A 12,628-nucleotide genomic window follows, 5' to 3' on the forward strand; every position below is an offset into this window, starting at 1 on the left:
AGTCGGACATTCTGCTGGCCACAAGGGTTCCATCATCCACTACTTTGATCTACTGCTCACAGTTGGGGTCCAAAATAATTTGCAATTTACCTTGGTCCATCCAACCCAATTCTGGTGGACCCTTCTTGACAATGTACAGTTTGGCACGTGTGCTTCTTCCTTTGAACCTGAATGTAAACCCCCTGTACCCCAACATTTCAATTGTTTCTACAGAATACCCTTGCAGATGTATGTCCAACTCGTATAAACTGTCACCCACCTTACCAACAAACTCATTTCTCCATGGTTCCTCATTTATGATAGTGCATGGTGAGTCGGAATCAGCAAAGATTTTTATTTCCACACCACCTACACTTAACATGAGTTCAGGTTTATTCATGATGATGTTCACATTAAGAATCAACTTGTTAGACAGATTCATAATGTTATTGACATTACCATCCTCAAACTCCCTGTCCAAATCTTCGTCAGGACTTCCCTCTTCTAACACACACACTTCACGCCAACTCTTTTCTTTCTGCACACTTTGGCATAATGACCGCTTATACCACAATTGCTGCACTTCTGTTTTATGGCAGGACAAGACTTGCTACGGGCTAAATGATCCTTATTGTCACACCTGCTTCTACTTGCTGTACCTGTTCTAGTTTGAGGCTTGTACTGTTTAGGAATAACCTTACTGTTCACCTTAGCAACTGTTTCCAAGCTATTGCTTTTTCCAGTTAACTCTTTAGCACACCTGCCTGACATTTCCCCTTTATGCACAATTCTAATTATATCAACTAAAGGGGAGTCCTCATTCACCCACAACCGTTCCTGAACAGCTTGAGTATGTGTATGCATAACAGGCTGATCCCTGATTAAATCATCCAAAAGATTCCCAAATTTACAATCCAATGCCGGTTTTCTCAATTCTGACACATACTGGTCGACGGATTCTCCCTCCAGCTGTTTAAAAAAAAATCTATATCTAATTATACCTATACACATTTTAGGCGTGAAATAACTATCAATGTCTTTCAAAGCTGCAAGAAAAACATTAGCATCTCCCACAACTGGTGCCTTAGACATTTGGTTATAAATTCTTAAGCCATACAGGCCTAAAGTATGTAATAAATATATTTTCTTTTGCACAGAAGACATTTTTTCTTACTCATCGATTGCTGCAATGTAGTTGAAAAAGTAATCTTTCCATTCACTCCATTTGAGTTTTTGTTTAACTTCAGATGGCCAGAAAGCAAGAGGAGTTGATATGGAGATATTCTGAGTTGATATTGTTCAATCACATAATTTGTAAAGCGCACTACATACCCGGGAGAGTTTCAAGGCGCTGGGGGATGATGCTGCTATTGGTCGAAGAGCCAGGTCTTGAGTTGTCTCCTGAAGGTCAGCAGGTCTTCAGTTTGTCGGAGGGGGAGGGTGTTCCAGGTACTGGCGGAGCGATGGGAGAAGGATCTGCTTCCGGAAGTGGTTCTCCGGATGCGTGGGACCGTGGCCAGGGCTGGTGAGCAGAGTTTCCTGTTGGGTACATAGGAGAGTCGACTGTTGAGATAGGCTGGGCCGGTTTTGTGGAGTGCCTTGTGTGCGTGGATCAGGAGCTTGAAGGGGATTCTTTTGTCGACGGGGAGCCAGTGTAGGTTCCTCAGATGGGGGGTGATGTGGTTGCGGCGTGGTAATAAAACTAAGATGCACAACAGTCCATATCCATATACGCAGCAGGGTGCGGTAATACAAGGAAATGCAATGTACGCCTACAGCGCTTTGTCTCAGTTAAATCTCGAATGTATTTTAAAGATACTATGCGCCATGTGATTTCTAACTTGCAGTCCCAATCACTTGAGGTACGCGGCTCCTGGATTCCAATGAATAGTCTTGAAAATGGCCCTTTTTGCAGGGTTATCCCCAAACATTTTGCTTCTTCCTCGTATTTTTTCCTGACCTGCTGTAGTTGATTTTAGGACTCTGGGCACTTTACCACTGCTGATCAGTGCTAAAGTACATATGCTCTCTGTGTAAATTGTGTTCTGGACTGGTGTTTCCATGATTGGCATATTTGATTTACTTCTCAGTCCCTATTAAAGTACACTGTGTGCCAGGGCCTGTAAATCAAATGCTACTAGTGGGCCTGGAGCACTGATTGTGCCACCCACATGAGTAGCCCTGAAAAGGTAACTCAGACCTGCCATTACAGAGCCTGTGTGTAGTCTGGTACTGCCATGTCGACTTGGCAAGAACACCCACTTGCCAGGCCCTAACCTTCCCATTTCTTACCTGTCAATCACCCCTAAGGTAGGGCCAAAGTACCCCTGTGGGTAGGGTGCAGTGTATGTGAAAGGTAGGGCATGCCTTGGTGTGTGTGTGTGTGGCATGACCTGATAGTGAACTACTGCCAATTTTGTTTTTCACTATTGAAAGGCTATCTGGCCCATATGAAAGCATGTGAGTTGATTTATAACCTCTTCCCACTGGGACCAGATAGAAAAGTTTAGTATGGCTGAACTCCGAATCTAAAGATGCATCTTTTAGTAACGGTGATTTTTACATTGTGTTTGAAAATGCCACTTTTAGAAAGTTGGTATTTTCTTGCTAGCCATCCTGTGTACCTCTGCTAGGATGTGTACTGTCTGGTCATGGAGTGACAGGGTTGGGGAGGTGCATTCTCTCATATGGCCACCAGGGGGTTGATGTGTGTCCTGCCTTCAGGGCTGGGCTGAATAGACCTGGGCTTCATTCAGAGTAGTGGAGGAGTTGTCACTAACACCTGAATATGCCCAGTCTGCATTTAGAGTGGTGAGAGGAAATTTCCCTTGCACCTAAATAGGCCCTGTCTGCCTTGGACAATGCTGTCTTCACCTCCTGCCAGGAAGCTGCACCAGAGAGGACCAAACTGGTTTGGGCTAGGTACAGACACTCTGCCTTAAGAGAGCAAAGGATTTGGTGATATAAATATTGGGGCCAACAACTTTAGAATTCTTCTGGACCAAGAAGACGAGCTGGAGAACCTGTGAGGAGGAACTACCACTTTGCTGAGTGATTTGCTGTGTTTGCCTGCAGTGGCTGCTTCAGTCTTGGGCAGTGAAAGGACTGGACTGAACTTTCTACAACTTCTTTCTTTGAGTAACTCCAAGGGCTTGAGGTAGAGCTTGCCCTCTGTTCAGGAAGTCTCAGGAACAGCAAAGACTTCAAGTTCTTCTGCTCTCAGCACTGGGGATTGAGAGTTGTGTCCTGCAACAGAAGAAAAAGCAACCCAAAGCTGCTGCTGACTCCGTGTCCTGAAGGCACCGCAGAGGGCAACCCGCACCGTGACCCTGGTCTCACCTACTATGCCGTCTGACGTTGCCACCAAGCTGCTGCTTACACTGTGAACTGTGGGCACTGCCCTCCGCACTGCCTCGTTCACGATGCCGCCTTGGTATTCCCGATTACGTCGCTGCTTGCACTGTGGTTTGAGGGCACCACTCGTAAAGTTACACAACGCTTCGCCCTCATCCCGCATTGCAGCCTTGGCCTGCCAGCGCCATTGACTCCAGTTCATCAGCCGACGACTGCGCTTCAGCAACAATGTCACTGCTTCCAGCATGACCTGCCCAAAAAAACAAGGGAGAAATAACAATATCAGACTCCCCCATCAAATATAGACCGGACATTAATAGCACACTGGACATGATTCTGAAGAAGTTGGCGGAGGTCCATGACTTAGCCAAATCAACAAAGCAAACTGCTGATGCAATACAGCTGGAACTGCCCGCGGTTCGAGCGGCAAACAACAGACTGACGTGGGTGGATCAGAGGGTTAGCAACATAGAGGATGGAGAGCAGAAGACAAAACGCTTATGGCCCTAACCAAAACAACGGCAATACTACAAAGACAAACAGCTGAACTGGACGATCGAAACAGAAGAGGGAACATTAGAATCCTAGGTGTTCTGGAGGGAGAGGAAGACAAAACAGGGTCGTGCATGGCCTTTATCGAAGACATGATCCCTAAAATAATTAACCTCAAATTTGACCACCCTTTTGAACTAGACAAGGCGTACAGGATACCAGCCTACAAAGCGAAAACCACTCTGATCGCAACAGAGGCCATATTCGGTGTGGCAAGGAAAAACCGAAACGGACACAGTATAATCCTCACACAGGACTACTCCAAGCCCACTGTGGACATAAGAAAAGGATTCCTGGCCCAGCGGGACAGACTAAGGAAAGAGAACATAATTTTCTCATGTGTAGGCCCTACAAGATTCAGAATTAGTGACAAAGGAAGAACGCATGTCTTCGAAGACCCTACAGAGCTGTCCAAATACCTACAAGGGCCATCGAATCAAGAGATGGAAACTTCACAAGCAGGAACGAGCAAAAGGAGAGCTTCGCCGGAGCCAAGAGTGGAGTAATGAAGGAACAAGACTAAAAATCTACACCCAGGAGCACTCGGGAATATAACCGTTTCTACCTCAGTTCACAGGATACTCCATCACGACTCTAATAAAGGGGAAAAAAGAGGTTACTTCAGAACTAAACAAAATTACCTAACGTGCCGACCTCAAACCGATGGCTTACTCACCAAAGAAAACCGGATCTTTATCTACCACAAATGCACGTGAGGAGAAGTAGAAACAGATACAGTACTATAGAAAAAGCCTGAACAGCACACCCCTATCTATTAAATGTTGAGTCCAACAATACTGTGGATCGATCACTGTATCCAAAGTTTACAAGTACTCATCAGTACAGGTGGGAAGAATTGGTTCCATCAATCATTCTCCATTGTCAAAAGAATCCAAACCCCTTCAGTTGATTGTCATCTTTTATTGTTAAAACAGAAATCCCAGCACACGATCAAGCCGACACGTGTTTCGTCTTATACTAAGACTTTTTCAAGGCTGGAAAAATAAACACACATAATAAATATATCTTGCTAAAAACATACAAAGAGTAACAAATGTATTCATTAACCAAATTCGTTTCAAAATGTTTTGAAAAGACCAACACCGGTGGTGATTAAGTGTCTTGAAGAATTATTTCATACTTTAACATTGTTGTTTGGTATGATTGCTAGACCATCATGGTTTTGTAATATACACCACTGAACAAGTACATATTCAAGTAGCTCCAAAGTCGATATCTCCTACTGAAGATAGAACAAGTGCTTCCATGAGTAGCATAAAAAGATTGATGTATTAATGGAAACCGAGTCCCATGTGCTCCAAGATTGTTATTGTGCTAGAAAGCATAGTCCATGTTGAACACTCATGACACTAGAGATCAAAAAGGAAAAATCATTGGAAAGTCAAAGATAACCCAAGCCTACGTCAACTCATGTATCACATGATTTGAGTCAAGATAAAGACACAAGAGAGAAACCATGCAGAGCTATAAAGTTTAAGCTCCCAACCAAACACGAAAAGAGAGTAAAATAAAATGAACAATGCATAGACCCACCAATAGGTATGTAACAATATTCCTGATTGATGTTTATTAGTGACCATCAGCGACTTGTTCTCTCGATCCAAAGTAACATTCGACTACAAGAGACCACGAATCTGATGAAGGCCACAAGTATCCTATATGTAGATTTTTTTTTTTTGTCTATATGTAGTGTCCCCAAATGATAAGGTAAGATTACAGATTATAAAAGAAAACACTGTATAATTCATAGACACTGGTCCATTCTCAATATCCCAAATAAAACGTCTCATTCTAAAAAACTAAATGGCTTGTACCTAGCTATAGAAAAGCCAACGTCTTTTAATGTACCACAGTACTCTATGATAATGTGCAAAAGTTGCACCTAATTACATAAGTAAAAAGGTTGCTATCAAACAGAACACCACTCTCCATGTCCACCGTATAGTCGCAGTCCCAAAGGTAAAACTGTGTAAATATACAGATCACCCCCTAAAGCTGGGTCTCAATATCATGCCGGCGTGCAAATTAATCGCACAAGCTGAAGTCAATCAAAAAGTAATCGGATGAATCATAAACCCTATCAAACTTCCAACAACCACAGTATCCATACGATCCCCATGGTAGTGTCCCACATACCTTAAAATAAAACGCTGTTGCACATGGAAATGTAGACCCAATGATGAACAACACACTTGTATCACGCAGTGTCAATATTCAGTACAGCTCCCTGATAAGTGTACACAATGTCCTCATGTCAACACATCATAGAAAAAGGAAAAAAGGAAAAATAAATAGAAATTCCTTATACATGAAGAGAGAACCATCTACTAAATATTAGAAACAACATGGTCCCTCACTCACCCATCACAGAGCAGTAGTGGATAGAAACAAAGGTCTGTTGTCCCGCGAACAAATGTATACGACGCTCAAAGGGAAGCCACCATGGCGGAAGTATTTTTTGACAAATTCCCCCATCACATGACACACAGTCCCGGTCAGGTGATCCTGGTGTATTGAAAAAACTAGAACGGAGACACCAAAGCTAAGGGGGCTGCCATTTCTTCGAAGGTTGTCATATAAAGCACACAGAGGATAACTCCCCCATGTAGAGCTCATACTACGTAGTTGGAATAAATCTCAGACAAAACACAACGTTCCAGATGACAGAAAGCGAACAATCTAATTACGGGTTCCGCTTCCTCACGCAAGTTGGCCTGGTGTAAAAACAACCCGGATAAGTGCATCAATAATAATCATGGCTGCCTTCATAGAAAACACACCGTTTGGATTGAACCATCACTATGTAAAAAAGCCAATGTATAGTGGCAACACGGATCATAAAAGTATACAGAAATATCCGTAACGGACCCCATTATAAATATGAAACATTCTATCCCTCTTTGTGAGTTAGCACACCACTGTCCCCTGATTGATACATGCATCGTCTTCTTAAGTAATTTTCTGTATACAAAGCAAAAGTTCGTATTCACACTCCGACTTTGAGCATAAATAGACTGTCAGTGAAGCACATGCAGAAACAGTGTCTAAAACGAACGTATCAACAGCTGAAGGGAATCAAGAGACTAACCTAACACTATATCCTTTTGGGGGGAAGAGGAACCAAGGGGGAAGAATGAACCAAAACGTACATATGATTTGTACAGACTACAGAGAGCTAGGCATCGAGGGGTAGAGGAGGTGTAACAGTATTAGTACCACTAGCATAAGGAACCAAGTTATCCCGGGGGGGCAGAATGGGGACATTGCCGTCGCACGTCCAGAATACGATGGTTGGAACTGGGAGGATAGGGGGGAAGAGGGGAGGGTTTTGTCTGTTATGTCTGTACTGTATGTCGTGTATAGGTACTCTGATCTTCTCCACTGTCTTCTATCCTATCTTAACCTTTCTATCTATACTCCTACATACTAGAGGGAACAGGTCAACCAGATCCGGTGGGAGGTACAAAAGACCCAACAAGGGGTGACATAGATGCTACCCACCTACTAGTCAAGATACCAGAACGATAAGGAGGAGTACGTACACATCTCTAGGGAGGGCAAGATACCTAGATAGACTAAACCTCCCAAAGATAACGTCTGAAGAAGCACAGACACTGGAACGGGAGATAAGCTCAGAAGAAATTCAGATGGCTGTGAAGTCTCTTAAAGACAACCAGGCACCGTGCCGGATGGATACACGGCTGCCTTCTATAAAACATTCCTACCGCACCTGCAACCAACTATGAAAAAAGTGTTCAATCACTGCGAGGGGGTGGGAGCGGTCTCACAAACCATGTCGGAAGTAAACATAATAGTTATCCCAAAGGAAGGCAAAAACACTCAGTGGCCTCAAAACTACAGACCAATCTCACTAATCAATGTTGACTGCAAAGTCTAAGCCAAAATACTGGCTACAAGACTAAACACGGTTTTACCACACTTGATAAGCAACGCACAGGTAGGATTCCTAAAGACACGCATGTCACATGATAACACCAGACTCCTGTGCCACATACTGGAAAGGGCTGCCAAGATTACACTGGACGCCGAGAAAGCTTTTGACAGGGTGTCCTGGCACTTCCTAGAGCAGTGCATGTGGGCATACAACTTTGGTGAATCATATACATGGAAAGTTATGGCTCTATACGAAAAACCTAGCTCTCGAATTGTAGTCAATGGGGCGGTCTCAGAACCCTTCACTCTACAGAGTGGCACAAGGCAGGGCTGCTCCTTGTCCCCCTTGTTGTTTCTGCTGGCCCTTGAACCTCTGATCCGAGATATCTGGGCCAATGAGGAGATGAAGGGGATCACCATCAATGAGGTCACAGTCAAACTAGCCGCGTGCACGGATGACATTCTTATTGTCACAGAGAGCCCTAAATACTACATCATGGCCCTCATGGAGAACATAGAAAAGTACTCAACCCACTCTGGGTACAAGCTAAACAAGGATAAGTCAGAATGTAAGCCACTTAACATTTACACCGCTAGAGAGATACTGGGGCAAACCGGTTTCATCAAATACCTAGGTATACATTTCAGCAATGACCTCAAAAGCACGCTCGACCAAAATGAAAAACTAATGTTAGCAAAGACAAAGAAGCTGTTGGAGGACTGGTCGCCCAAATTTATAACCTGGTGGGGGAGGATAGAGACAGTAAAGATGATCACTCCAATGGTCCACTACCTGTTGAATATGCTCCCTCTTAAATTCTCGGACGACTTCCACCACAAAATAGACAAGATGATAAACAAATTCCTTTGGTGTGATTAAAAAAGCGAGGATAAGCCTTAAATTAAGACTAGGCAAGAATTTGGGGGGACTAAACGTGGCTGATTTCAAGACATTCCAAACTGCCTTTTTAGCGAAACAGGGGGCCTACTGGGTCCTGCCCAGCCAGGACTGCACGCCGGTCTGGCTTACAATTGAGAGAGCAATTCTAAACAACCTTGAGCCAATAGCTCTCCTCACAGCCAACAAACAAACACAAGCCGCAAACCCAATACTCAAAAATACAAGAAGGTAGACCCAAAGATGGAACACAGCGTAAAAGACTCAAGGTGGGAGTCACTGTAGGCAAATTCAAAGATAAAATACAGGGGGGAACCACTATCTATAAATTAATGGAAAGTACTAGATATCTCCTACCCAGCTCAGCTGGAAGAGGGGGAAGGCCCCTCCACCTTCAGCATGCTAAAAAACAAGCACAATCTACCAGACATAGAACTGTACAACTTCCTTAAAATCAAAACTGCCAGGCAAAAGCGAAGCTCACAAGCACAAGCCCTCAATCATCCAATACATGACGAATCTCAAAAGGATAGGCCATTAGGTATCACACCTATACAGACTACTATGACCCAGCACGACCAAACTCAATGACAAAATCAATTACCGGGAGGCACAACTGGGTTCTGCACTCAGCGAGAGAGCTCCATCTGCTATGGACCTCCCCCACACAAAACAAAATCTCCCCGGTTTTAGCACAGACATAATTCTGGCTCTTACAACCAACTTACCAGACCCCGGCTCGCCTCGCGACCCTGGGCCTGAGGGACAATGACCAGTGCTGGAATTGCGACAAGGAAAAGGGGCACCTGGCACACCTTATCTACCATTGTCTCAAAGTTAAAAAAAAATTCTGGGAGAAGATTTTTTTCCTTCTTAAATAAAATGTTAGGTTGCACACTAAAAGCAGAATTTGCTACCCTAACCACGGCATTTATGACAACAAGCATAGACTTGCAACAGGACAGAGACCTTTTGGATCTCCTACTAACAGCGGCAGTCAAAATAGTACTCGCCAAGTGGAAAGACCCTCCAAGGCAACCTTCAAGTGCTAGCTCAACTGGGTGATGTACCTTAGAGGTGCTGACACAACTGCCCTAAGAAACTCACCATGGAGACAACCTTGCAGGGGAATGTGGGCGTCCCTGGACAAGTTCCTTGACCCATACTATCCGCCTTGAATAGCACTAACAGAACACTCAAAGCACACCCTCACCGGGTCAAGACACTAGCGACGAAATACTAACTTCGGGTATGTTATCTCTATTTCTCTCTACCTTTATTCTTATCTTTTCCCCTGTCACCCCTTCTCATTTCCCCTTACGGTGACAGTGGAAAGGGGGCAGTCAAGCATACATCAACCGGAGAGATACTGCAACCAACTACGCCAGCTCGGGCTGCCCTGTAATGACAAATCGATGACTATTACATGTTCTATGTTATAAAAAAGCAATAAAAACTATATTGAAATAAAAATAAAAAATAAATTGGGAATGCGAGTGACGACAATAAATATGGGCTTATGTAGGAAGTAATTGTGTTTTTCCTGCTTCTAGTTATCTCTATTATTGTGATTATTTCATTGCAGGGCTTTTGAAATGGACAGGAGAGGATTCATCATCCTTGCACTGACTGCAGGTGAGTGAATATCAGCATTGCATTGTGGGGACATTCCAACCAATTTGAGTATTAAATGGGGGAGATAATCGAAGGCACACATTTGGTCAGATTCTTTGTGCCAATCCCTTTAATCCACTGTATGTTCAGCAGCCCTCCAAACAGCCTCAACGTGTCCACTCTACGAAACAAACCGGATGGACCTCTTCTGCCTTCGTTTTTGACCTTCAGTGCCACAGTGCATTTGTTAATTCAGAATTTATTTTCTTGTTATAAATTTGCTTTTTTTTTTTTTTCCCCAAGCCTATTATTTATATTTTATAACCTTTTTGCTGAAGGTATTTTTAACAAATTTAAAATCGACATATACAGAGTCCCATTTGAAACTGTGGAAAAAATTGTATTAGTGTTAGAATTCCAGACCTAAAAAGACAGCTTCTTTGATTGGATCAAAGAACTTCCATAGATCTGAAAATCTAGCAAATCCTAACCCACCAAACTGTGTGCACATAAATACACAGTAATACGGTTCAGCACCTTACACTTAGACTGGCTCGCATCCTTACTCTTAAACATTCTGATCACCTTAACTACATCTTTCTTTCTAGTTCTCATCATCCAAACCACTGTGGTGTATACCAGGGCTATGTAAATGTCAAATTATTTTAGTATCCACCTCAATCAATATCCCTAAGGATTTGAATCTTTCAGACTTGCATGCTACAGTAATGGGTAGCACGCTCTGATAATGCTGAACCATAAACCTCATTTAGCTCTCAGTTGCTCTGCATTCTGCTCGTGCTTCTCTGCCATCTTTGCATGGATACCAATAAACCAGCTGAACATATAGCAACACAAATTATTCCTCTGCAGATCAATGATGCACATGGAACTGGTGCTCCGTGAAAGTTGATACTCCAGTACCATTAGCGTGTGCTGTGATGTTTTGGAATAATCTAGAATTCTAACTTTTAGTCTCCAAACTAGCAGTTGTAAAAACGTCCTTCCACTGACCACAAATCAAGTTATCCATCCCAGTGAGAAGTTGGCCTGATATATGCTGTCCATTAGTTAGTGGACACCCTGTATCAGTCCGAACAACCCCTTCTGGTGATAGGTTAAGGACAACCTTTATTGAAAGCTATCCTAGAGGTAGCTGTGGAGAGCAGCCTTCAGGCTAAGTCTTGAAGGAATGTAAAGCAGCTTGTTTTACCAGTGTATAATCTCTTGAATGACCAAATGAAAGGACAACCACACCAGGTATATATTCAAAATATATGTATTTAAGATAAAACACACCCCTCTAGTCTTTTTATCAGGCTGGAGTTCGAAGTACTTAAGTTACAAGTCAGTATTCAACAGTAAAAGCACAAATAAACGTTTGGGCCCTAGGGACGTACCAAGCCATATACCAATAAAGTGGTATAAGAACCATGACTAAACTAGACACAAGACCTAGAGCCTGTAGAAGTGCTTGGACCACAAGGAACCACCCAAGGTAGTGACACGGGGACACATACAGTGTGAGAACACAGCCGTGAATCGCCATTGACTTTTATGGGGAAAGTCGCGTTTGGAAATTAAGAGTTTAACCCCTTCAGTGCCCATGACGAGCTGGACTCGTCATGGGCCGCGGTGGCGCTGTGCCCATGACGAGTCCAGCTCGTCATAGACCCCGCCCGCTAATGCAACGGCCGGCACTGGGCGGGGAAAGGGGCGGGCACTGAAGGGGTTAAGGACACTTAGAGGACGGCTACAAGCAAACCCTTTTGGACTTGGAGGTGTCTAGGGCCAACACCCACGGGAGCACTGGAGTACTTGAGTTACCTCAACCAGGGAAGCCGGGTGCATAAGTGTCAAATTTAGTCGGGTCGCGGCGTCGTTTTCAATGGAAGCGGGCAAAGAAGTGCTGCTGCCGTGAAAAGGAGAAGTGTCTGGAGCGATCCAAGCCTGGATCGAGGATTCAAGGAACCTGAAAGCAGAGGGGACAGAGTCTGGGTCACTTACCAGTGACCAAGGACACGATAGTCCAATGCCCACAGATATCGGGTGCTTCAGGTGAGTTGACAGGTGTTTGGACTCTTCAGCCACGAGGTCCAGGAGGCGTCGACGACAACCAGGAGCTGGATTTGAGCTGCCCCATGAAGTCTGAGTGCTGCGGTGTCGGCGACCAGGATGGACCCAGCAAGCCCTGGCAACGGCAAGTCAAGGGGAAACAGAAGAAAGATGTTGGTGCAGACCAGCAAAGTCTGGGGGACTCACCCAGTGAAGGTAAATCGGGGCATGTCTGGAGCAACCAGGAAAGCCCAATCAGAA

General features: G+C 44.1%; 1 protein-coding gene across 4 annotated transcripts in view; it reads left to right on the forward strand.

Moving 5' to 3' along the window:
• LOC146809250 (zonadhesin-like) overlaps nt 1-12,628 on the forward strand; it is a 173,769-nt gene that overhangs the window by 31,064 nt on the left and 130,077 nt on the right. For all 4 annotated transcript variants that reach the window (XM_085616074.1, XM_085616076.1, XM_085616073.1 and 1 more), the window contains one exon: nt 10,284-10,333. In XM_085616074.1, the coding sequence (XP_085472200.1) occupies nt 10,294-10,333 (40 nt within the window). In that variant the 5' untranslated portion in view covers nt 10,284-10,293. The remainder of the gene's footprint in view (nt 1-10,283; nt 10,334-12,628) is intronic.

The sequence above is a fragment of the Triturus cristatus genome, chromosome 7 (genome assembly GCF_964204655.1).
Source record: "Triturus cristatus chromosome 7, aTriCri1.1, whole genome shotgun sequence".
Lineage (NCBI taxonomy): Eukaryota > Metazoa > Chordata > Amphibia > Caudata > Salamandridae > Triturus > Triturus cristatus.